The sequence below is a fragment of the Sus scrofa genome, chromosome 13 (genome assembly GCF_054392235.1).
Source record: "Sus scrofa isolate SSC_HxYL_T2T_F1_AM1 chromosome 13, Sscrofa_HxYL_maternal_Yorkshire_Landrace_v2.0, whole genome shotgun sequence".
Taxonomy (NCBI): domain Eukaryota; kingdom Metazoa; phylum Chordata; class Mammalia; order Artiodactyla; family Suidae; genus Sus; species Sus scrofa.
This window is the reverse complement of record NC_139395.1, coordinates 112,105,981-112,133,439: the sequence shown is the minus strand read 5'-3', so window position 1 is coordinate 112,133,439 and position 27,459 is coordinate 112,105,981. Positions and strand designations below refer to the sequence as shown.

The following is a 27,459-nucleotide window of genomic DNA, read 5'->3' as shown; positions in this document are numbered from 1 at the left end:
TGTCTTTTTGTCAGTTGCTTCCTTTTGCTTTCTTCTCTTATTGTTTCCAACCGTAATTCCCCACCATTCAATTTCTACTCTCTTCCAAACTTCTTGAAATAGCTCTCAATGCATATTCCCAGTGACCATGGTCCTTGCCATCTAGGCTGGCCCTTGTCACCATTAAAGTGCTCTCGCAAGGGCCTGTTTTCAGATCTTTCCTTTCTTAACTTCTCTGGAAAATTTCAAATGACTGACTGTCCTCTCTCCTCCCCCTGTGCAAATGATTCTGCCTTCTCTGAGTGTTTCCTTTCGTTTTTTCTCAGCGCTAGTTTCACATCTTCAATCCATTCTCCATGTGCTGAGTATTCTATCTAAAGTACAGATCTGATCATGTCATTCCTCTGCTTAAATCATTCAAGTCTCCATTTTTAGGGTCAACCCCAAATCTTTAAGCTGGCTCATGCAGCTCTGTCCACTTCATTAGCTTACCTCTTCACTGTTTCCCATCCACTCCCCAGTCTACTTATCCATGACTCAGGCCGTTTCCTGTGACTAAACACTCTTCCTTTATCTTGATTCTCCCTTGTATCCCTCCTTACCCCCTTTGCTGGTTTTTCATATTTCAGTTTAGCTGTCACTTCCTCATGGAAGCCTTGTCTGATGTTCCATGTCCCAGTTGGCTGTCTTTATTGTGTGCTCCTGAGCTTGCTTTTCTATAAAGTTATTATGATGTATAGTCATCTCTAACCCTCACCATCTGTGAACTCCATATCAAAAAGTTCTGGTTGGTTAGGTCACCCATGAAGTTCCAGACCCAGCACAGGAAATGACAAATAAAAGAGGCTCAAAAAGTATTAGTTGAATGGTCAAGACAATGCATTAAACGAGTTCACAATCCAAATAATAAGACTAGTTAGCAAAAGTAACTAATATTTTCATAGTACTTACTGTGTGTGAGCCATAGTTCCAAGTACTTGAGTACTAAGTACTATTTAACTCACCTAATTGTCCTAACATCCTCATGGTTAGGTACTAACATGTTTTGGGTTTCATTTTACAGAGGTGTAAACTGATGGATGATAGAATATAATCTAGTGGTTAGCAAACTACTGCCCTTGGGCCAAATCCGGCCAGCTGCTTGGTTTTGTAAATAAAGTTGTATGGGTACATAGCCATGCCTATTTGTTTATGCATCTTCTACGGCTGCTTTCCCACTACAATTAAAGAGTTATGTAATTGTGACAGAGACCTAGAGACTATTTGGCTGAAAAGACAAAATTATTCACTATCTGTCCCTTCATGGGTTCATACAGACCATCTATCCATCTGTGCCATTTGAGCAGTGCTGAAAATCATGTTTATTTATACTGTGTTATAATTCTGAGAGTACATCCTCACTATTCTCAAACACCATTTTAATTTTTAATTTTTTATTATTTTATTTTAGAGGTATATTAAAGCAAAATCTATTTGTCTATAATATTAAAAACTTTCCCTTGGTGGATATTTTTTAAAACCTATGGCCTGATTCTTTCTACTTTATCAAATTTAGAAATTGAAAGTGTCCATGGCTTCTCCGACCATTAAAAAAAATGGATTGACAAATGACGTCTGGAGACCCGGAATTATTTCTTAGAAGTCATGTGAGCAGCCAAGTGTAGGATCTGGACAAGAACCCAGGTCCCCCGACATCTGGCAAAGACCCTAGCTGTCCTCCTCTCTGCCTCCCCACAGGCAGGGCTCCCTGAGCACTCATTCTGCCTGAAGGTATCATTTTGGGGTCAGTGACACAGTCAGAAACGGCAAGATTGAACAATTTATTTCTCTAGCGTATAGAGCCAATTCTAAGCCCTCATATCAGCAGGATCCAGAGAGGTTAGCTAAGGATTGCTGTTATCTTTCTGCCTGATCTTGTCTAGAATTACTCCTTGACTTCTTTGTTTATCTCATGTAAGCATGCGTGCATGTGTGCGTGCATGAGTGTGTGTGTGTAGTCCACAGTTTTCATGACTAAACCTTAAGCAAATGAGAAAAGTGCCTTAAGGTCTACCTAGGACAAATGATATCCTAGTAAATATTGGTTTTGATACCATCTGAGCCCTGGGGGCTGGAATATGAAAATTCCAAATGGTTATTATTCAGATCAATCAGTAGGGAGCACATCAACGCCTTGGTGGAGCTGCACAGCTCAATTAGCACACACAGCATCCCGTCTGTGCTTCCCAGATTCAGCCCACATCACCCAGGACCCTGCACAAGCAACATTGTGGTTAAGAATATGTCACAGTGAATCAACAAAATATGCAGTTTGATCAGCACATTCTGAGAGCAGATCATTAAAATATGCAACCAGATCCCCCAAGTGCATGAAAAATTAACTAACAAGTTTTGTATCTTGATCAGTTTAATGAGTGAGAAGTCGCTGAACAAGAGTGTCAAATTGTACAGTCTGGCGAGGGGGCAGTTGACTGTCTGAGAGGAGCTGGGAGGGCCAGAGCTAATGCTGTTGGTTTTCAAAATACCAATCCTTAGCATTCAAAGTCAGAGAGAGCTGATTACTAGTAAGATGTTGTCCAGCCTGTGTCCAGTAGGATGTGATGATAATGTAAATGAAACATTGATCCTCCCTTTCAGGCTTTACTAAGTCTTAATGGACTCAGCCATGTGCCTGGAAGCCTCTGCCCATGGCATCATATACACATGTGTGCAGCTACTTGAAATATCTAAACCACCTGACTCTGAAGAGTGGCTAAATGGAAGAAAAAAAAGCTCTTTAATCAAACTGTATCAGAGAAACCCCATGCCATTGAGAAAGAAGCAAGGCTTAGGAAACCAGGAATGCCCCACCTAGAAAGCTGGTGGAGAATTTGAGTAAATTAACCTGACTGGTTGATGATCACTGGTTGATGGTGGAGGAGACATGCGAATTAGATTGTCACTGAAGACTGTGAGGTCTGCTGTCAGCCTGCTATTGGCAGAATGCTAATGGGGAAGTTGACAGTCCACTTTCAACACAGCCACACATGCCCCCGGTGACTTGGCCTACATATAAACAGGGACTTGGGCACCAGTCTATTAATTCTACTCTGCTACTTTATCTTGGCCAACCGGCTGGCATTGCGGCTGTGGGAGTGTTAGTTTCCCAGGGCATAAATTTACCCCCTTCTATAATGAGCTGGGCAACAGAGAGATGGCAATCCCAAATAAAAGGCAGAAAGAAAATCCAAATGGGAAACAGTCTGCAGTCAAAGGAGGGGATTGGCAGTCTGGCAAATGCTGATGTTGGCGCTGGCTGCCAGTTGCCCTTCTGTTGAGTGTATATTGTTAGGACAAAGGAGATGGGAAAGAGACTCTTTTTTTTTTTCTTTCTTTCTTTTTTCTGGTCTTTCTAAATTTGATTGGATTTTTCCCAAAGTGTAGCACATGGACATACCCAGAATGATTTTTGGTCAAATGCAGTCTATGGACAAGCTTTTAAAAATGGTAATAGTTATGATTCCATTTTCATGAATATTAAATAAAATAAAAATAACACATGAAACTCATGATTTGACTAATATTATTTCTTAGAATGATGTAAAGATACCAAAAGTGAGTCAAATTAAGGCAAGTTTGTAGACATAAAAAACAAGACAATAAGATGTAATAAATGATTATGTCAAAAATCATAAAAGGATTTTCAAGTGGCCGAAGTTCATGAAAATTTGGGCTAGAATATTTTTCTTGAGTAAGGTTTCATGCAAATCAGCCTAAGAAACAGTTCTGGGTATGTGTTGAAAAGATGTATGTTTTTGTTTAAAATGATTTTAAATAGAAAAGGAATAATGGAAGACAGGAATAAACAAACCTTGGAAATTCAAGAAGGATTTCAAAATTTGTCACTTATCTCATTTTCATTTGTCTGAAGGGGTAAGGGAAGTTCTCCAGCCATAAGCCTAGGAAGAAAAAAAATTAAGGGTCAACAGGTATTTTTTTCCACACTGTGTTTCAGTGACACATATTATACACAGCTTGATGCTGCCATGGGGGCCAGACCTGGGTCTGCACAAGGGCCCTGGGAGCCTCTGTGAATATCCTTCTTAGATCAATTAGGAAATGTTACTTTCAAATGATACTCTTTTCTTAAAAAAAAAAAAAAAAAAAAAACTTATCAAATTGTAAATGAAAAAACTAATTTATTGAAAAACTTTCTAGAAGATGTAAATAATTTTGGAATTATAGCATGTTATAGATAGGGAAATTCAATGTTATATAAATATTAACTCTCCTCACATTAACTGTAAATTTCATGATATTCCAATCAAAACTTAGAGTTTTATGGATGTTACCATCTGATTCTGAAGTTTACATGGAAATTCAAAGCGCTGAGAATAGCGAGAATAGTTCTGCAAAAGTAAAAGATGAGGCAACTTGCTCTACCAAATGTGGTCATTAAAACAATGTGCTACTAGTGCAAAGATAGACTATATATTAAAAGAAAACGTAGAACCCAGAAACAGAACATTCGCTAGAAGGAAATGGAGATGGCAGTGCAGATAACTCCTAAATGGTTTATCCTACTCTGACTAACCAATAGTCAGGGTAAATGGTACCCTGACTATTGGTCAGGATAAACTGAAGAAAGGATAAACTTCTAAATAGTTTATCCTACTCTGACTCTTAGTTGACTACATGAGGAAAAATAAAACGGACCCCTACATACCACCACACATAACAATCAACTCCTTGTGGATTAAAAACTTAAATGTCATGTGTAAAGCTTTAAAAACTTTTAGGAGATAGTAAAAGAGAATATATTTATGATCTCAGTGTACAGAAGAATTTCTTTAGCAAAGATGCAAAAAGCACAATGTATAAAGAAAAAGATTTATGATTTTGACTCCATGAAAATCAAAATATCAAAAAGCACTTTAAAATGTCATAAGAGAGGGAAGCTCGGACTACAAACTGAGAGGACACATTTGCACTACATATATCTGGAAAAGAACTCACCAATAATGCATACAAAGAATCCCTATGAATCATTAAGAAAAAGATAACCAAACGGGAAAATAGGCAAAAGGCATGAATAGTATTTCACAGAAGAAAAACATGAGTGGCAATTAAATATTAAGACATACTTAAACTCATTAGTAACCACAGAATCATAGTTTAAAACTTGAGTGAGATATAGTTTCACACTCACCTGACTGGCAACAATTAAAAAGTCAAAAAGTGTTATCTGTTGGTGATGATGTAGAGCTGGAATTCTCACCCAGTGCAGATGAGAATGTAAATCAGGAAAACTGCTTTGGAAAATAAAGAAGCATTTTTTTCAGCACAGTGGGAGGTACGCATAGCTTATGACCTAACAATTCCACTGCTAAGTGTATACCTAAGAGAAATACTTGCACACTTGTACTAGGAAACATGTGTAAGAACATCAGAGCAGACTCTCTGTAACAGCAAAAATGGAACAAGCTAGATGCCCATCAACAAATTAAAAATAAAGTGAGACAAAAAGCAGAGAGTGAAATACTATGCAGCTGTTAAAAGTAAATCAGGCACATCTCCATGGAAGAATCACAAAAAGAGAATGTTGAGTGAAAACATTAGGTCACAGAAGAATATATACTATATTATGTAATTGTTTTTAAAATGTGAAATATTTAGATAAGCACGTAGGTATATAAATATTTTTAAAAAGCAAGAGAATGATGATATACAGTTCAAACTGTGCATTATTTCCGGATGGGAAAAGGGAGGGAAAATTGAGGACAAGTACATATTCTAATTGCAGTTTACTTTTTAAGCTGGTTGGAGAGTACATGAGTGTTCATTTTATTACCATCTCTTAAATTGTATATATAGGGACTTTCTGTTGTGGCTCAGCAGGTTAAGGACCTGATGTTGTTTCTGTGAGGATGTAGGTTTGATCCCTGGCCTCATTCAGTGAGTTAAGGATCCATGTTAACACAAGATCCAATATTGCTGTGGCTGTGGTGTAGGCCAGCAGCTGCAGCTCCAATTCTCCCCCTAGCCCAGGAATTTCCATATGCTGCAAGTGTGGCCTTAAAAAAAGAAAAGAAAAAAATGCGTATAAAAATATACCTCAATTTGTATATATTGCAGAGTTTGCAATTTAAAAAAAGAGAAGCTATATAGCTAACAAACATAACAAAAATTGTGAAGGTATGTATCCCCTGATTGACCAAAGTAAGTGTCATTCTGTGCCCGAGAGAAAAAAGTATGACTGCAGTATATGCCCTGTCAAAAGCCCTGTTAGTTCTTTGGGGACACCAGGGTATACAAGAATATTTGGCACCTGACACATAATACATACTTAACACATTTGGTGAAAAGAAAGAAGAGCAAGAGGAAAAAAAAGTGAAGAAGTGGGTAGGGATGGAAAGAGGTTGGCCATCCTGGGCTTGTGAATAATTGATTCTACATAATAAAGAGATCTCCTGTTGTTTGGAAAGAATTTACTCTTGTCTTGCCTTGCTGAGGGAGAGCTCTATTCTCTTGCAGAATTTAGCCCATTGTGTCTTCATGTTACTAATGTCTACACTGACAGCTATAGTACACCACTGAGACTTGCCTGTCAAACATTAACTGCTATGCTATGTTATTATAGATTTTTTTCTGATAGAGTAATCATTACTACTTATGCACAATGACAGAAGCTGCCTGATAGTTTTTAATCTAATCCGAAAATATAAGAAATAGCCCAGCTATGTACGACTTAGAATGAACCCAAAGGGATTTTTCTTGAAGTCGGGACAGGAAGGGAAGTATTAAGCACATAACTAAACTCTGACAGACTGTACCTTTTGCTTCAGTTTCATGAGAATTGGAGAAGTAGGTAAATAATCCAGTATGTTGATGCATGCTTAAGTCTGCTTTTTTAAAATTAATTTTTTAAGGTTGAATAAATACAAAATGATATTCATAAGGTATTTTAAAGTATCAAAATAACAAAACAAAAACTTGTGTACACACACCACACAGCTTTAAAAAATATGACATTAAAAAAATCTTAGAAACTCTTCCTGTATCTTATCCCTTTGACTTTCCATAACCCCATGGAAAGTAATGACTATTCTGAATTTTATTTACATAACCCCATGATTTTTGTTTATAGTGTTACATATTTATATAAATTCCTAAACACTAAATTCCTTATCTGCACACATATAAACTATATAAATACAATACTGCTACATTTTTTTCCACTATGACTATTTTTTTTTCATTCGGCACTCTGTTTTTGAGATTCATCCATGTTGATAATATACCTGCCTATCATTCATTCATCTCCATTAGTCTTTACAATCCTGTGGTATGAATATCACAAGTCAACATATCGATTTTGTCTTTTGATGGACATTTAAGCTGTTTCTAGTTTTTTGTTATTATGACACTATGATCTTTCTTGTTCATGTCTCCTGGTTCACATGTGCAAGTTTCCCTGGGACTAAAATACCCAGGGGTAGAATTGTTGGGTTATAGGGCACACACATCTGCAACTTTGCTAGATAATAATGGTTTTCTTCAGCAGTTCAGTAATTTGCACACCCACAGGCATTGATTGAAAGTTCCCATTACCTCATATCTTCTCCTATCATTTTTGCCACTCTTATGGGTCAGTATTCATCAAATCTTCTAAGGTGCCCACTTATACTTTTAAGTAACCACAGATGTAATTCAGTCAGTATGCAAACCATACACTTAGATCTACGCCCACAATTTGAAGTTAGAGCCCCATGTTGAATTTGAAGTTAGAGCCGCAGTCTCATTTGGTCATTTATCAAAAAGCAGGGCTTAAAATGGAGAATTACTCTGTTGTTTTCTCAATAAAGTGCTGATTGACAACTATGAGGGAAAAAATCATTATGTTAGTGGTAGAAATGAAATATTGTATTTGGCACTGTTGGGAAATCACCCAAGTTTTGTGGGTTTCTGACTTCATAACTACAAGATATTTGGATCAAAGTATACTTACTTTAGGTGACATATGAATTCATAATCCAAGGAAAAAAGCCTCATAAAAATAACTTAACATTAAATATATCTTGCAAAAGAACCATTTAACTTAGCAAAATATTAATGAAATAAAACACATGGGTTAGATTTCCCTCATAATACACATAGGAATAAAATGTGCTCAACAAAATATGCTTTGGCTTTTTCCAAACTAGAAACATCTGAAAATAACCTAAGAGATTTCCTTAAACCATAGCATGTTTCTGGCTTTGTCCACCACTTAATTAAGTGTTGTTTTAATAATGAAGCACATTAGGGATGGGGGTTATATCCAGCCTACAAACCATTCTTTATGAGGTAGTAAAGATAAAGACAGTGGTACCAACATAAAAAATATTTAATTTCATGGTCTTACCTTCTTAGCATATGTTTCATATCAGCCTTAGTAGTTCTTTTCTGAAATTCCCTTTAGTTAAGAAAGTCAGCCATTGTTTCATCGTTGAAAATTTAGGTAGAAATCTATTATGGAGATAAAGGAGCTAGGTAAGATGTTTCCCTGGCAACTGTAATGCCATTGCTTATAAAGAACTAAGTTATTTATGCTAGTAAAGCATAATTGGAGTTCAGACATTTTTCAAGGCAAGTTGTTGCTTTATTCAGCATCCACAAAATGTGAACTCTTGAACCATTAAAACTAAGATTATAGGAGTTCCCGTCGTGGCGCAGTGGTTAACGAATCTGACTGGGAACCATGAGGTTGCGGGTTCGGTCCCTGCCCTTGCTCAGTGGGTTAACGATCCGGCGTTGCCCTGAGCTGTGGTGTAGGTTGCAGACGCGGCTCGGATCCTGCGTTGCTGTGGCTCTGGCGTAGGCCGGTGGCTACAGCTCCGATTCAACCCCTAGCCTGGGAACCTCCATATGCCGAGGGAGCGGCCCAAGAAATAGCAACAACAACAACAACAAAAAAGACAAAAGACAAAAAAAAAAAAAAAAACTAAGATTATAGGAAATAGTATTAAAGTTATAAGAAATAGTTTTAAAAAATCCATAAATGTAATTTTAGTATAATCTCTGCATGTGTAGTCTCATTTTCTAAACTGTGAAGAAACATTTTTTGGGGGGGCCATGCCTGTAGCATGTGGAAGTTCCTGGGAAAGGGCTCAAACCCATGCCACAGCAGCAACCCAAGATGCTGCAGTGATAATACCAGATCCTTAACCCACTGCACCAAAAGGGAATTCCAAAAACCACATTTTAGAGATAAAAATTTAACTGTTTTAGGAGGCCATCATGGCTCAGCAGTAACAAACCAAACTGGTATCCACGAGGACGTGGGTTTGATACCTGGCCCTGCTCAGTGGGTTAAGGATCTAGTGTTGCTGTGAGCAGCAGTGTAGGTCACAGACGTGGCTTGGATCTGGTGTTGCTCTGGGTGTGACGTAGGCCAGCAGCTGCAGCTCTGATCCCACCCTTTAGCCTGGGAACTTCCACATGCCACAGGTGTGGCCCTAAAAAACAAACAAACAAAACCAAGAAAAAAAACAGCAAAAAAAAAAAAAAACCCAAAATGTAACTGTTTTAGGTCTCCACTTTCAATGTAGTCTAAGTAAGTCTGATCAATTCATCTGATGATAAGAGTAAAATATAGACAAAATAATTTTTTAGGTGTTTGGGAAAAAAAAATATGTTTCAAGGCTTTGAAAAGACAAAAAGATAAGTCTCAGTGAGCCAAGATGTGGAGGAGGATTGAAGACCAAGGAGGTGAATCCAGCTTTGGGTGCCATTTTTACTTGATGGGCTCTGCTGATTCAAAAAAAACCTTGAAAGTCTAAGAGGCAGAGAATAAGAACGTTACTTTTCACAGCTTCACAGAAAAAGGAGAATAAGTATTTAAGAGTCTAGGATCTATCAAGAAGGAAGGGAGACTTGTAGAAACTTCTGTAGAAATTCTGAATGGCTGAACCCTACGGACAAGGTAAAATAGAAATAGAGGAGATGAAGTTTCAACTTTTCTCAATACTTAAAATTGGTGAGAGCAATGCTAATGCATGCTCTTCCTAAAAAGACATCCTTAATTTCAAGTTATTTTTGCAATCAGTTTTTTAAATATGATGTACATTCACACACACACACTCACATAAATAACCAAGCATATAAAAAGACAACAGTATATAAAGAAAAACAAGAATGGAAAAAAAAAAAAAACAGCTAACAAATGGACTCACTGGATTTTCTAGATACTGGATTTATTAGGCACAGACTTTAAGATAATTTTGCTTACTATATTCATAGAGAAAAAAGTAAACAACTAAAAATTTTTCAGGGAATTAAAATCAACATGTAAAAAAAAGCAAATGAAAATCTAGAAACAAAAAAATAATAATTGAAATAAAAATGTAGTGAATGGGACAGTATATTAGACACAGCTGAAGAGAAAATAAACTGAAAGATCAGAAGAAAATATCCAGAATGAAGAACAGAAAGTAAAAGGATGGAAATAATAAGTGAAATTGAGAAACAAAAAAGTACCATAAAGAGTCTATCATACATGTAATTAAAGACCCAGAAGGAAAAGAAGGAGAGGGAATTGGATAGGAGTAACATTTGTACAGACAGGGGCTGAAAAATTCAAAAATAACCTCTAACCACAAATTCAAGAAACCCTATGAATCCTAAGTGCAGGGTAAATTAAAAGAAATCCACACCTAAGCACATCATACTGTCATTGCAGAAATAATAAAGTCTTGCAGAGATATACACACACTCATTATATATATATATACACCTGTACATGTTATATTCTCTAAGGAAGTACTAAAAAACAGTAAAAGAGTATATAGTTTCCAAGCTTATTGAGAAGAAAAAAAGGAATAAAAAATGCCCAATCAGAAGTTCCAGTTGTGGCGCAGTGGAAATGAATCCGACTAGGAACCATGAGGTTGCATGTTCGATCCCTGGCCTCACTCAGCAGGTCAAGGATCCAGCATAGCTGTGGCTGTGGTGTAGGCCGGTGGCTCTGGTGTAGGCCAGCAGCTACAGATAGCTCTGATTAGACCCCTAGCCTGGGAACCTCCATATGCTGTGGGTGCAGCCCTAAAAAAAAAAAGAGTATCTATAGACAACCTTTTAAAACTAATTAAAGGATTCCAACAAGGTTGTTGATACAAAATTAATATACAAATATCTTTAAGGTTTCCTCCCACTAGGAATAATAAAATAGAAAATGTAATTTAAAGAAGAATCACAAAACATACAACCGTAACTAAATGATGAATTACCTAGGAACAAATCCTATAAATATGTGCATGAACTTTATTTAAAAATATGTAACTGTTGGAATTCCTGCTGTGGAGCAGTGAGTCAAGAATCCAACTGCAGCAGCGGAGGAGGTGCAGATTCAATCCTTGGCCTCATGTTGCTGTAGCTGTGGCCCAGATTCAATCCCTGGCTCAGGAACTTCCTCAGTTTGTGGGTGCAGCCATTAAAAAATAAGTAATTGTTTATCGAGTAACAGAAAAGAGAACTTAAGTGGAACCTTGCTCATGAATTAAATAAATTAACATTGAAAGGATATCAATACTTTCCAAATAGTCTAAAAAATTCCTTACAATCCACATAATTTTAATTACAGTTCTAATCAAGATGTCAAATTTATTTCTATGAAAAAATATTAACTGAGTCTAAAATTTAATGTGGTCAAAGAATTGTAAAGGTAAAAGAATTGCAAAGACAATTTCAAAAAGAAGCACAAAGAGGTACTCTTTCCACACAAAGACATATGCAAGATGTATTAAAGACATGCAAGACATACTAAAGACATATGCGAGACATATTAAAAAGTTAAGATCATCGAAACAGTGTAGTATTGGCACAGAGGAAAACAAATAGACCAATAGAACATAATACTACTACTGAAGTAGACCCAAACATCTACGTAAACCTGGATTATAACAGAGCTGGTATCATAAATCAATGAGTAAAGACCAGACTATTTCCCCCCAAAATGTGATGATATACACACATATATACACTAATAAAACCAGATTCCTACCTCATGTTATAAACAAAAAATAAATTCTGCCATAAAACCTAAATATGAAAAATATCTATGTATTTTAGAAAAGAAATATATAAGAATTATATTTCTTTACGAACTCAGAGTAGGGAAGAATTTCTGAAATAAGACATTAAAAATATGAACCATAAAAGGAAAGATGAATTTTTTAAAAAACTCAAAGTTTCTATTTAATCTACTACTCTTTTTTTTTAGAAATGAAGAAAGATTGAAATTATCCAAATGCCTATTATTAATTGTTATGGCATTTCCATACAGTAGAATAATATTCAGCTGTAAAAGGAATCAATTAGCTCTCTGCATGATGATTTGGAAAGAGTACCAAGATGCATTGATAAATGATTGAAGCAATATGCAGAAATGAGTGTATATGGCAAACAATTATGTAAAATTGGGGGAAATATATATTTGTGTTTGAATTAAGAAACTTTCAGACTATATGTTTCTGGTAGCAAAAAGTTGAGAAAGAACTAAGTAAATGGAGAACAAGGGTGTGAAGATATCTTTTCACTATTTACCTTTCAATATATTTAGTTAAAATTTTTTGAACCATGTAAATGTATTACATTTTTGAATTTTAAAATAAAACAAAACTTTTTATAACAGACTCCCCCAACAAAATAAAGGAGAAGCATAAGTCAAATATAATTGCCACAAATATAGCAGATAAAACCTTAGTATTTACAAAATGTTAAAATTTTTTTCCAAATTAGTAAGGAAAAGACACTCCATACATAGCCATGAAAGCAATAGGTATCTGAATAGACATTTAACAGAAGAGGAATTACAAATATATTCAGAATTTATCCATTGATTGATTGGCTTTTTTGCTGTTGGGTTGTATAAGTTGTTTATATATTCTAGAGATTAAGCCCTTGTCGGTTGCATCATTTGACACTATTTTCTCCCATTCTGTAAGTTGTCTTTTTGTTTTCTTTTGGGTTTCCTTTGCTGTGCAAAAGCTTTTCAGTTTGATTAGGTCCCATGGGTTTATTTTTGCTCTAATTTCTATTGCTTTGGGAGACTGACCTGAGAAAATATTCATGATGTTGATGTCAGAGAGTGTTTTGCCTATGTTTTCTTCTAGGAGCCAATCAATCAATGGAAAAATGGGCAAAAGATCTGAATAGACATTTCTCCAAAGAAGATATACAGATGGCCAGCAAACACATGAAAAAATGCTCAACATCGCTGATTATAAGAGAAATGCAAATCAAAACTACCATGAGATACCACCTCACACCAGTCAGAATGGCCATCATTAATAAATCCACAAATAACAAGTGCTGGAGGGGCTGTGGAGAAAAGGGAACTCTCCTGCACTGCTGGTGGGAATGTAAACTGGTACAGCCACTATGGAGAACAGTTTGGAGATACCTTAGAAATCTATACATAGAACTTCCATATGACCCCGCAATCCCACTCTTGGGCATATATCCAGACAAAACTCTACTTAAAAGAGACACATGCACCCGCATGTTCATTGCAGCACTATTCACAATAGCCAGGACATGGAAACAACCTAAATGTCCATCGACAGATGATTGGATTCGGAAGAAGTGGTATATATACACAATGGAATACTACTCAGCCATAAAAAAGGATGACATAATGCCATTTGCAGCAACATGGATGGAGCTAGAGAATCTCATCCTGAGTGAAATGAGCCAGAAAGACAAAGACAAATACCATATGATATCACTTATAACTGGAATCTAATATCCAGCACAAATGAACATCTCCTCAGAAAAGAAAATCATGGACTTGGAGAAGAGACTTGTGGCTGCCTGATGGGAGGGGGAGGGAGTGGGAGGGATTGGGAGCTTGGGCTTATCAGACACAACTTAGAATAGATTTACAAGGAGATCCTGCTGAGTAGCATTGAGAACTTTGTCTAGATACTCATGTTGCAACAGAAGAAAGGGTGGGGAAAAAAATGTAATTGTAATGTATACATGTAAGTATAACTTGATCCCCTTGCTGTACAGTGGGAAAAAAAATAAAATAAAATAAAGAAAAAATAAAATAAAATAAAATAAAATAAACAAATATATTCAGAATTTAAACTGTTTAATGTCACTTATCAAAATAAGGCAAATTAATTTAAAATGATACCATTTCCATCCAACAGATCAAATTGAAGAGTCTTTGTTGAGTATTGTCAGATATGTGACAGTCTCCCTTCTTGTGGAAATATTGGTTGGTACTGCCATTTTGGAGGTATAATTTGCAGAAATTTAGTAAAATTAAAAAATATGCATTCCCTTCAACCTAGAAATTTCACTTCTTGTGTATATCTTAGACAAATTTCTGCACCAGAACACACTTACAAGGATGTCCCTTTTGGGTATATTTAACAAACACTCAGGTAGCACTTATTACATTCCACACATGGTTCTAAAGCACTTTAAAATTATTACCTCAGCTATTCTACATAATAACTGTAGCAGATACATGAATTAATACCCTTGCATTACAGATACAAATAAAGCCTGAAATACACAAAAAAAGTCAAGATTGTTGCCCAAAGTCATGAGGATAGTAAATGGGGACCAAGGCAGCCTGGCCCAACTGTGTTCTTTCCGTCCTACCTCCACATCGTCTCAGTAAAATCTTGCCCACTACTTACAATTTCATCAATAGAGGAATGGGTAAATAGAATGTGGTATATTTGTAGGATGAAATGCTATCAGCCACTAAAGGGTATAGCTATATATTTATACATACAGTTTTTAAATAAATAAATATAGGGCTATTCTGGTTATCTTTTTTTTTTTTTTTCTGGAATGGGCTTTGACCATTTTTGTTCTTCAAGGAATTTGTTCATTTCATCTAAGTTGTTAAATTTATTGACATAAAATTTCCATAATATTCCTTATTCTCCTTTCAATATCTCTATAGAATTTGTAGTGATGTCAACTCTTTTATTCCTGATATTGGTAATTTGTACTTCTCTCTGTTTTTCCATCAGCCTGGTTAGAGTTCTTTGAGTAAAAGGGTATGACTCTTCTTCTTTACCAGTACTAGAAAATTTAAAAAAATTTTTTTACCAACTTAACATGAAAATAATTATATCTCAGCCAAATGGATTTATTTGCTATTAATCTCTTTGTTTCTACATCAGAATTCTTTTCAATTATAGAACTATTATTTTGTTGATGTCTTTATTTTTTTTTCTTTTCTTTTTGCCATTTCTATGGCTACTCCTGTGGCACATGGAGATTCCCAGGCTAGGGATTGAATCGGAGCTGTAGCCGCCGACGGCCTATGCCAGAGCCACAGCAACGCGGGATCCGAGCCGCGTCTGCAACCTACACCACAGCTCATGGCAATGCCGGATCCTTAACCCACTGAGCAAGGGCAGGGATTGAACCCATAGCCCATGGTTCCTAGTCAGATTCGTTAATCACTGAGCCACGATGGGAACTCCTGTGGATGCCTTTATAAAGGAAGCCTTTATTTACAAAAATATTTACTGAATTCCACCTCTGTGCCACATAGTAGGCTAGAGCTAGAGTTCCTCAGATGAATTCAAACCTGGTCCCTGGCCATAAGGGTTTGTCAGCTAGTGGGAAAGAATGAGAACAATATGGTAGCCTTCTGTACAAGTGCCCTGTGGGAAAAAAAGAAGATGAGTTCAGCTCTACTCAGCATGGGTATCTTTATGGCGAGAAAGAGGTAAGAATCTTGGTGAAAGGATGAGCTGGGGCTTTATAAACAAGGTAGAGAGGCTTGTAGGTGCAAGGCACAGGAGCAAAATGGAAAATGATGGGTGGATCAATAGCCCATATTTTTAGTTACAAGCAAAGGGAGCAATTTTTGGTTGATTAAACAGAAATGGATGTTTATTAAAAATCCATACTGGGAGTTCATAGAATGCTGGGAGGATTGGAGGATCAAAACCATACTGGACAGCTCCCCTACTTCTCCAGCACTGGGAGCTTGAGAAACTACCACCATCCTAGCCCCACAGGTGCCAGTGTGGAGCCAGGACTGTGACCTTGCAACGGCTCCTGCCCTTGAAAGATGGATGTTTCTGCTACCAAACGCAATGACAAAGGGGGTTCTACACGGTAATTCTTCATTAGGTTGTTTTATTTCTAAGTTATAGTCTTGCATGAAGAGCCTGATTAAGCTTAAATTGCCTTCGCTTATTTACTCAAAGTTTATTCAACAACCCAGGTCCATACTATGTGCCAGATAACATGTAGGGAATCAATTGAACAAAGTTCTTTCCCTAAAGAAGTTTTAAGTTTCAGAGGGGTGATGAGTGAGAAGTTTAACTTAAAAAAAAGGAAATAAGTAAATATATAGTATGTCAGGTGATAGTGAGTGCTATGGATGAAAGTTTAAAAATAAAACAGGGACTGAGACAGGCAGGGGAGGCAGAGAGTGTCACTGATTTATAGACAGAGATCATGGAAACCATGCTAACATTATGTGTGGACAAACATATAAAAGAAGTGAAGGAGCCAGTCATATGGGCCTCTGGGGCTAGGGTTTCCCAGGTAGAGGAAACAGCAAACACAAATGCCCTCTGGTGGGAATATATCTACTATGTCCAAGGAACAGCAAGGAAACTCTGCATAGCTCCAGGATGACTGGAGCAGACAGAACGAAAAGCAAGAGTAATAGCAGGCGAAGCTGAAGACAAGGAGGAAGAAGGGGAAGCTCTATCATATAGGGCTTTGCTGATCATCAAAAGGATCTTGGCTCTGAGTCAGAGTGAGATTCAGAGCCATTCCAATGCAGAGTATTAAACAGAAGGGAGTCAGTGCTGACTACTTGCATTTTCAGAGGATTATCTGAATGTTCTATTAAATCCAATGCCATTTGTATCGACGTAGATGGACCTAGAGATTATCAGGCTAAGTGAAGGAAGTCAGATAAAGACAAATATTATATATCACTTATATGTGGAATCTTAAAAAATGATGCAAACGAACTTATTTACAGCACAGAAATCAACTCACTGACATAGAAAGTGAATTTATGATTACCAAAAGGGAAAGGGGAGGGAGGATAAATTAGGAGTTTGAGATTAAAATATATACAATGCTATATATAAAATACATAATTAACAGGAACCTACTGTATAGTACAGAGAACTGTAGGTTTGATAAGGCCCAACAGGCAGATAGGGTAGGAGTTGTAATCTTATTTATATGTCATGAGCAGATCCATATTCTCTTCACTTGGGAAAAAGTGGTGGGGCTGGTGGATCTTTACTGGTAACACTTTGTGAGGCCCCACATCTCTCCTTGATATGGTCAGGCTCCCATGAGCTTGGAGCATTTTCGATATCCAGCTTGGGCTTGAAGAACTCTCTGGGCAGGAAAGAGTGATCAAGAGGGTAGTCCTGTGAATGGTTCCATTCAGAAATAGAAGTAATGTCAGTGATTTTAGGTAAGAAAAATTATTTATAGAAAGTGAAATCATCCAGGAACTTTCAGTGTTTATTTGTAGTTTACACATTTAAAGTTGTTTTAGAATTTATATATGTTCTGTACAGGAGGCATCTTAGTTTGATTTTGTGGTTAGAGAGAATATTCTTTATTTCAAGTTGTACAGGAACAGAGAGTGGGGGAAAAGAGCAATAATCTGTGAAACTAATTACCCAAAGGAATTTATGAAAATTATGCATGGATGGATGGATTCTATGACTAGGTTTATTGAGGTCAAACAGTACGTGGCTGGGAACCACCAAACAAGTCAAGGTGGTTAAAGTGGAAATCTTTAGGGGACTGAACATATAATTGGTTTAAAATAATTAATTTGGAATGTCTCAGTTTCAAGTACACTGAATGACCACATTCCTCATCAGCCTTTTCCGTCTCTACCTGTTGTCTGTAGAAGCCTGTGGTTGTCACTGAAGGTGCCCATTTGTCATAGCTGGTTGCTAATGAGACCCCTAGTTCACTTCCTTTGCAACAAGCTTCCCTGTGGGTGGGACCCAGAAGAGCCCACCCACAAACCTGGCTTTAGCTGATTCTGTCTGGTAAAACTTTTTCAATAGCAAATGCCAGAAAACCTAACCTAAAATCACTTAAATGATTAAGGAATTGGCTTATGTTGAGGGGTGGAGCTTGCCAGCCTCAAAGGCAGAGGTTTGAGGGGCTTAAACAAAGTCACTAATATTCTGTTTCTTGGCAGCAAGATGGCAAAGAGCAACCAGACCTTGCCTGTCATCAAGTCCAACAGGCAAGACTCTGTGTCCTCAAAGCTAAACATTCGTCTTTATCTTGACTCTCATTGAGCTGGAAGGGATCACATACCTCCCCAAAACTGATCATTAAAGTTAGTGGAATGCAATTTATCTGATGGGCTAAGATCCAACCTCAATACAAAGGACATCATTTCCAAGGGAAATTTGGGTATAGTTTTTAACAGAAATAGGATAAGTGGATGTTGGGCAGTAAACCCGGGAGAAAGTCCTTTTCACCCTATGAGATACCTTTTCATAGGTATGAAAATTGTGATTTATTTACATGGTAATGTGATTGCCAATGACATGGAAATATTGATATTTCCAGTTGTACACCTCACATTGTATTCTCCCCACCACACTACCCCACCACACTCACATACTTCATTTGACTGAAAGCCCTAGTTAGAAGAGGCTCAGAAACATTCTGTTGCTTGGAATGTAGGCAAAACCTCAGATCAATAAGGGCAGAAAGCCCGTGACATACACATAAGGGGAGAAAAGTACCTCTAGATATAACAGTCCACTGGGTACCACCAATTAATTTATGCATTAGAGGTCTGAAGAGCATTCTTCTTAAAAGAGAGAGGGAGAGATATATAAGGAAATACAAGACTGCTAGTAAGGGATCCCCAGTGTATTAGGCCTGAAAAGAGGAGTTCCATATTTGGATGGTAAGGGAAATTGAATTAGCAATTTGGGTGTGTTCAAGAAGGAACAGTGCTGGCCTGGAAACATCCCTAGTGCTATTGGATGCTTCATTCAGTTGTTCATGGTTTCACTAGCAATACCAATAGCACAGGGACACTCTTTGTTCATTCAGACTAGTTATTTTTCTCCTCTTGTAATATTTTGCTTCTATCACATTTGGCTTAAACAATCTCATTCCACGACATTCCTCCCTCCATCCCTCCCCAAACCTTTTCACTGCTGCCTGACTGATAAAAGCCTCCACATCTGATATTAACTTAAAACTTCCTTGATTCCTTGAAGTGAGTTATTCATTAACAGATCCTAAATTACTGGTTGTTAGGCAGATCTTCTAATTCTTTCAGGCTACGGATCTGCTCAGAGAGCCTTCTGTAAATCTACTGTAGAAATAAGCAAAGCTTTGTGCCAATTGTCAGCACTAAGCAGAAATTTGAGAGAGGGAGGAGAAGTTACTCATTTGCTCGATTCAGCATGGTGAGTCCAGGGGAGGGAATCAAGTGCACCTCGGGCTTGACAAGCAGCGCCGGGAAGCACGGCTACAGGACAGAAGGGGGCCAGGGCGACTGGGCTGCTTCTGAGTATGGTTGTGGGTTCCAGCTGAGTTGCTCTAAAGATCGAGCATTTTGCCATCTATTTCCTATGATGGCCAGAGTTTCCTGTGCTAAAAGGTATGGCTGTCTTCTTTCCTGTCCTTTTGTTCAGCAAAAACAAAAGCTAATTAAAGTAAATGTCTGAAGCTGCAGTGAGGCAAGGAGTGGGCTGCAGGAATGGGGCAGAGAAAACTTCCAGGGACTGGCTGATTACGCAGATAAAATGCATTTGGGAGCTATGTGTCTAGCCATGTGTGCATGCTTTTCAGTTATTATAATTTTAAAAAAACCATCTCTCTGTGGGTTATTAAAATATGTCTCTAGCTCTCAGGAGCAGAAAACTATGCTTCTAGATTCATTTTTGTTTTACTCCGTAATAATCTAGGCTCATTTCTATCTCATACTTTTGTTTACCTCAAGAAACATTTTGCAACTAGCAAAGAAACTGGCCCTGCTTATGATATTCAAAGAAAATTCAGTATCATCATTACAGTTACTGGGTTGGACAGTCACCATTGTTGTTTGTTTGTTGCTGTAATTGTTTTCCTTTGATTTCTGCTATCTTACAAATGATAATTGAATCCAGCCGCTTTTTTTTGTTTTTTCAAATACATATTTAAATTGTTATAGTACCCAAACCCTAAACTCCATAACATTTATATATGTTTTCAATTTAAAGACGGGAAAAAGTACTTAGGGGATTATTTGAATTGGTCCTGTAGTTGTTTAATAAGTGAAATTTAAATAAAGATGCATTTAACATTGACTTTTCCTTGTAATTTGCAAGTTCAGTTATGTTTTCTGGAAAAACAAACACACAAAATTGGAATTTAAAAAATTGTGGTGAGATTTATATCAATCCCAGAGCAAATATGCCTGGCAAGGTCAAAATTTACAAATGAAAATAGATACATTATTAAATCATTGACAGATCACAAATTCTTGGTTTAGAAAGTTTGTTGGACTTGAAGATGTTTCCCTCATTCCTGAGGAAGAGAAGTGTTTCCTGTTTGTGTTCTAGTAAGTTGCAGTATGCGTTCAAAATTAAGTAGTTTTTTTGAGCTCTTAAACAAGTCACCAAAGGTATTTTTTGTATGTACTTGTGATAACAAGCCTGCTACAGACTTAGACCGTATAAGTTCTAGGAGAAACACCAAGGGCTGGGTCCTTTAGCATCATTTGGAATAACCCAGTCTCAGCGGCTTTCAGTAGAAGTGAAGTGTAGCAACATGTCACAGCAGAGGAAGCCTAGAGACGCCCAGAGAACAATAGACATCTTGTGGGAAGGGCTGAAATGTATGCGGCTCATTCCCATGGGAACGCCAGTAGTTCTTTCACACTGTGTGAAAAAGATGCTCCTTGAAAAGAATCTTTAATCCTTTCTTTCAAAGGAAAAATCTGAGAACTTTATTGAAAGTTTCTAGAACCCAAATACGTCTATGTTAGTCAGTGGGCATTTTAAACACAGGTGAATAAAATGAGAATTTTAAGAGGCACGGCAGTGTTGTGCAAAGCATAATGTAAATAAATATTGCTATTCTAGAATTTTCTGGCGTGAAGAAAACAGAGACTATTCTAACCTAGAGTTGGAAGCTAGAAGTTAATTTCTTCAGAATAAATGGGCTTCCTGATTTAATTACGTTTATTGAAATTCCCCCAAAGAGGTTCAGTTTTTTTCCACAGGTGGTATCCCAATGGTTGGGCAGTTAAATCCTCTGGTGTATTTTCATTTAGCAGAATCTACTGAAGCATAATTGAGTAAACCAGTAATGTCTTATTAGCACCCATTCAGTGTAGGTCACCTTGAAAAGCCATAAAGAACTTCCCTCCAGTACCCTGGAGGAAGTATACACCCCTCCTCCCTAATAAACATGGGAGTGAGCACTATGCTTAAGTAGAAAAGTCAAATATTTGGATTACGTGGCCACAAAAAGTCTGAGATACACTGTATTTCAGTTCATTTCTGCTCTGTGAAAAAATTCATATTACTGTTGAGCCATGTTTGGGGTAGCATCACAGGAAAGCTGTCCCTCCAGGGAACAACACATGTCTGCCAAGAAATCAGTAGGGACACAACAAGATAGCATGTAAACTACCCAGATTTAAGGTTGGGAAAGAGTACAACTAGGATATAAACATGACACAAATGGAAAGGACCGAGGCATTTTTAATGCTGTGAACTCAATGTTAGGCAGCAGTACAATCATGTGTTAGCATTTAAAAGGTATGGCAATGAGACATATTAATGGAATGACCTGCAAGAATAATGATAACACTAAGAATATGATTGCTGTCATTCCTTGTGGGGTTGCTATATGCCAGGTCTGTGTTAAATGACTTACATAATCTCCTTAAACCTCCCAACAATCCATATCACCATCCTTAGGGTGAAAATAAGGACCCTGAGGCTCAGGGAATTTTATTAATCTGCCCAGGTTTACATTGCAGGGAACAGCAGAGCTGAGCCCAGATGTGTCCAGGCTCCCCCACTCTTACCACTCTGCTCTTCTTACTGGATTACCAGACTGTGTCCACTTCTGAACCCCAAGCTCCTTTAAAAATGCAAGAAATTAGAGTTCCCTTGTGGCACAGCAGGTTAAGAATCCAGCATTGTCACTGCCATGGCTTGGGGCCACTGCTGTGGTGCAGGCCTCATCCCCGGCCCCGGGAACGTCCACCTGCTTCAGGTGTGGTCAAAAAGAAAGAAAGAAATTGATAAAAACTCATGGTAAGTACCATGAATAATGAACAGAGGCTGGAAGAAGGAAGAACCAAGAAAGGTAGTCTAATCCATTAAAAGGGAATAGAATACAAATACGTCATCAGTATCTATAAGCCTGAAAATAATCAATGAAAGAATACACCTACTCATAGATGACTGGGTTCTATATTTTTATAAAGGAAATGTCAAAGGAACAGTTCTCTGTATGTGGATGGCTGTAAAAATGCGACTAGTCACCAAGTAGTTAGGAAGATGTATGTGATCATTCCCCTGGTGCACAGATCTGGTTCAGTGCCTGGTGTGTGTTCACCCCAAGATGGGGAGACACCCCATTGTGTCCACATCTTGGTGATCATGCAGGTGAATTTATCCGTAGCACAGTTTTTGTGCCCTTTTACAACAGATAGATGACTTGATCGGGTGAGCAGATCTATTCCTATATTGGAATAGACTAGTTAGGGGTAGAAAATAATGCAGTTTAAAATGCTTTTAAACTGCATTATTAACTTTTGAAACAATAAAGAAGTAGTTTTGGTACCATTTGGTAAACATTTTCTCTAAGTATTGCTACAGTGTTTAAAGTTACCAATCTGATGCATCTATCTAAATGGATTTCTGTGTAGAACCCCACAGGAAATGAAGTGGATAAAAAGAGCATATGCATCTTTGTTAAGTTTGTCCCATTTATTAGTAACTTCCTGCATCCTAAAACTTTCAACAAGGTTGATCTAGAGGAGAGCAAGAGGGTAACTTCTTTAGGAGCTGTGACTCTTCTTGGACATATGCTCAGTGTTTCAAGCTCTCTATATGAAGTCTTAAGGAAGAGGGAAGTGTTAATTAAGTTGCGATTCTTCTCTTCCCCCCACCCCCCGTTGAGAAGTGGCTCCCCAAAGCCATTCACCTGCTTGAGTTCCTTTTGAAACCATGTTCTCTGCGTGGCTTTATTTTTTCCTCCATTCTTCTCAGGGAAAGTATTGATTTTCAGGAACACGGGCAGTATTGTTTTCTGTTAAAAACAACTCCACTTTACTGGAGCAGGCTCTCTGTTTCACCCCAGGAAACAGAGCAGAGGTAACTCTCCACTGGGTGAGGCGCAGCCTGTCACCTGACCAGCTCCGGAGCTGCTAGTGGCATCAGGCTGCATTCCTTGAATTCTTCCACCGGCACCTTAATGAACAACTTCAGGTTCACTGAGCTGAGTGGATTCCACTCACTGCGCTTTTGGAGCCCACTGCCCCAAGTCTCCCACCCAGTCTCAAAATAGACCACTGAGTAGCAGCAAGCGCACCTTTGAGGAGAAGCACACAGGTAAAGCACGTTTGTGGGGACAGCTGGGACTCCTTGAATTGTGTGGCACTTGGTGCAGAATCATTTTGCTTTGGGGGGTGTTTGTTTCTCCATACAGAAATCCAACTTATCAACAAACACCTGCTTTTAAAAAAACAGCCCGAATAATAAGAACCTGGGCTTCAGGTTAGAGTCCCTTAGAGATTAGGGAAAGAAATTTGGAGAGCCAATCTTGGGAATAAGAAGGAATTTTATAAGCCAGTTTTTGGAATACAGAAAGTACGAGATTTGGAGGCTGACCTACTTGGATGTGAATCTTGGCTCTGTGTGTAACTTCAGGCACGATATTTAACCTCGCCAGTCCTGTTTCCTGTTCTGTAACAATATCCACCTGCAGGGTTCAATGGGAGAACTAAGAGAAGAAAGTGTCTAGCGAAGAACTTAGTGTAAAGGAAATGTCCGAGTATGTGTGTATGTGTATGTTCGTGTGTGTAATAGGCACATGTGTACCCATACATAGAGGCCACAGAACAATGACTTTCATAAGAGTAGGGAGTTTCTCAGAAGATGAGTGAAAATTTGAACTGGCTCTAAATTTCTGGGTTGTTGCAAAGAGAGCTGCAGGGGAAGCCAGACACCAAAGCAAAACACTGATCAGAGCTGCTAAAAAATAAATAAGTGCCTTGCCTATCCTTATCCAGGGAAGGGCGGACTGGATACGGATACAGGGTGCCCTTTCAATGAGGACTAATAGGAAGGGAGGTAGCTCAATAATTGTCCCACACGGTCATGTATGCCGGTACATACGGCCCTTGGAGGGCTTTGTCCTGGGAAAGAAACTGCTTTCAATCCTGACTCTGCAACTCACTCTCCAGGTTCTCCTGGGTTACTTGTTTTCATCTCTGAACATCAGTTTCTCATCACATGGAATTGTCATGAGAATTCAGTGACTCATTTTTTGGGAAGCTCTCAGAGTAGTGTCTGATACATGGTAAACATGACTAAACATCAGCTGTGGGGTCATTTTTTTATAAAGTGGCCTTTTGTGTGTTATTTGCTTTGATTTTTAGGACAACCTAATGAGATAGACTGGATGTGTATTAGACCCAGTTTGCAGATAAGAAAACTGAGGCTTGGGGAAGGGAAGAGAGTGAACCAGAGGTCTCATAACCACCAAGTGGCCTCGTTGGAACTTGAATCTGGGTCCCCAGACAAGCAGGTGCTTAGTATGTATTCAGTGCACATATGTTGAATGAAACCTACCCTGAAAGTTCTCACTAAACATCATTTTCCTCACAAAGCCATTCCTTATCATCTCTCTTCTCTCTTATACTTCTCCAAACTTCTCTTTGTAGTGTCTAGGAGACTTTTTTCTGGATCATCCTTGTGGAATATTTGGTACAAGTCTCTCTCCCTCCCCTAACCTTAGATGTGTGAAAGTTTTCATATATAGCTGTGTGTTAAAATGTTGCACATGGTGGACATGCAAGAATAACAGCTGAAGTTAGAAACATGAATGTGGGGCTCCACACCAGGTGTCACTGCAAGTGTGAAAAGAAAGGATGGAGCCCAGGAGAAGATTGTGGGTGTTTCTCTCCCCAGCACATGTTTCTGCTCCTTCTCAGGTCTCCAGCTGCTATGACTGGGCAGCTGAATATGCTTCCAAAGGGCTTGATGTTGACCAACATGCTGACTGGCCAAGAGGAAGTCATTTCCATCCAGTGTCTTATTTTCCTGAATATTATTTCAGGAATATTATTTCATCTGTCACTGTAAACATCTAAAGCCGGGGTGGTGAGGGTGGAGAATGTGTTAAGGAGAAAACTCAGGAGAACACTGCCCTTTTTTTTCTTGTAGATATTATAATTCACCCCTCCACATTTGCCAGGGTGCAAAGTACTTTGTAGGAGCCTCGCTCTCCTCTCTCTCCATCCCATGAAACCTTCCCCACCACTCTCCTTCTTTTCTTGTTTTCTAAGCTTCTCTTCCTTGTGACTCTCCTGCTCTCTGGTTGGCCTAAATCTTCAGGGCATAGATGGGCAAAGGTGAAGGGTCAGTGTAGGAGGGAAGGAGAATTCATTTTCTTGCTTTATGATCCTAGTCATGGCTTCATCCTCAGATGTCAATAATGCTGTTAGGGTGTCTACTAGCCTGTGGTTTCCTGAGATCAGAACAGCGCAGTTACTATGGGCCTTGAAGAAGCCTTAAACTTCCCTGGCCATGAAATGATTGCTTCAAGTCTCCACCAGTGCAAATGGTCCATGGTTTTATTTGGCCCAGAAGGGAGCTGATGAGAATTATCTGTTCTTTAATTGTTACCATTGCCTTATTCTGCGGGCTGCTCATTAAGTAAGAACTACAGTGAGACTTTATTATTTCAACTGTGGGAATAGAGGGAGGATTGCTCAATCCCAACGGCCTTCCTCTTTAGCCTTCATTGCAGTGCTTTCACCTTCAAGCTCTGTATTCAAGTTCAAGTTCATGCTCATGTTCTGTAGAGATTTATCTAGTCTCATACTCCTAGGCAGAGTTCTTTATTTCATTGCCACTTGTTTAGAGAGTACATAAGAATAAGGCGAGTATTGACATAGCCTTCTGGAGGCTTCAAGTAGCATCTGTTGTCAAGATGGCAAGAAAAAGTCCAGCCAAGACTTCCTGGATTGGTTTCCACATCCAGGAAACAGGCAGTGGATCTAAAAGGTATTTCCTGTGCTCTCTCCTCCTTTCATTGTCCTTTTCTGTTTGTTTCCATAGGAATCTGGGGGAGTTTTGGCAAGTATGGACATTTTTGTTGCTGGTGCATTTGTTTCCTTGGATCGGGGAGAGAAGGAGGATATAGAAAGGAGAAAAGTGGGAGATTTAAGCTGCTTTTTAGGCTCAAAAAATTCTAGAGAAATCTAATCATTTTTGACATGACTTTTAGAGACAAAAATAAGGAAAGGGGTCTTTTGAAGATCATCAAGCCAGAATCTGTTACTCCATGCACATTTCCATTTTTTTTTCCCTCTCTCTATGCTGGGCATCAAGTTCACATTCTGAGATCACACCATTCTACTAATGGCTATCTTTTGTCATTTGTTTCTCTTGCAGAGAGTGTCAAAGAAGACCTCAAAATCTGGAAAAAAAATGACCTTTCAAGGAATATGAAGTCTATGTCCTGATATGTGTTTTTGTCTCACTAAGCTCTGGTGACTGTGACACATGGCCCTTGGCCTGCTGATAATCCATTGATTATCAGGCTTCTCATCATGCATCAACTGTTCAGACTGGTCTTGGGACAAAAAGATCTTTCACGAGCTGGGGACCTCTTCTCCTTAGATGACTCTGAGATTGAAGACAGCCTGACAGAAGCTTTGGAGCAAATTAAAATAATTAGCTCATCTTCAGTAAGTAAAGTAAACTAATTTTCAGACTAGACCCCTGAAATGACCTATTCTGGAGCTAAATGATCATACATGGCCTGGGGGAAATGGTCTTTGCAGAGGAAAGAGAAAGGACCACTAATATTGGTCTTTCTTAACTTTGCTTGATGGTTTAACTGGTGTTTAAGAAATAACACCGGGGGAGTTCCCATCATGGCACAGTGGTTAATGAACCCAACTAGGAACCAAGAGGTTGCAGGTTTGATCCTTGGCCTTGCTCAGTGGGTTAAGAATCCAGCATCACCATGAGGTGTAGGTCGCAGATGCGGCTCAGATCCAACATTGCTGTGGCTCTGGCGTAGGCCTGCAGCTGCAGCTCTGATTACACCCCTAGCCTGGGAACTCCATGTGCCATGGGTGTGGCCCTAGAAAAGACAAAAAAAAAAAAAAAAAAAAAAAAAAAGAAAGAAAGAACACCAGGGAAGTCATTGGGGGCAGCCAAACCACCTTTTCTCAGTCAGAACCCAGAACTCTGGAAACTGCAGACCAGAGTGGAATTC

General features: G+C 38.4%; 1 protein-coding gene across 24 annotated transcripts in view; it reads left to right on the top strand.

The window, feature by feature from the left end:
• The first annotated feature begins 19,275 nt into the window (after positions 1-19,275).
• VEPH1 (ventricular zone expressed PH domain containing 1) overlaps positions 19,276-27,459 on the top strand; it is a 364,411-nt gene continuing 356,227 nt past the window's right edge. For 11 of the 24 annotated variants that reach the window (XR_014822587.1, XR_014822588.1, XM_084987456.1 and 8 more), the window contains exons 1-2: positions 19,458-19,606; positions 26,628-26,923. Coding sequence is in view for 15 of the 24 variants with exons in the window: in XM_084987456.1 (XP_084843582.1) it covers positions 26,786-26,923 (138 nt within the window). In the remaining 9 variants the exon portion in view is untranslated. Of the gene's footprint in view, positions 19,413-19,457; positions 19,607-23,307; positions 23,559-26,627; positions 26,924-27,459 lie in introns of those variants that run through there. The other 13 variants (XM_084987457.1, XM_021069710.2, XM_084987459.1 and 10 more) reach the window with 3 other exon arrangements.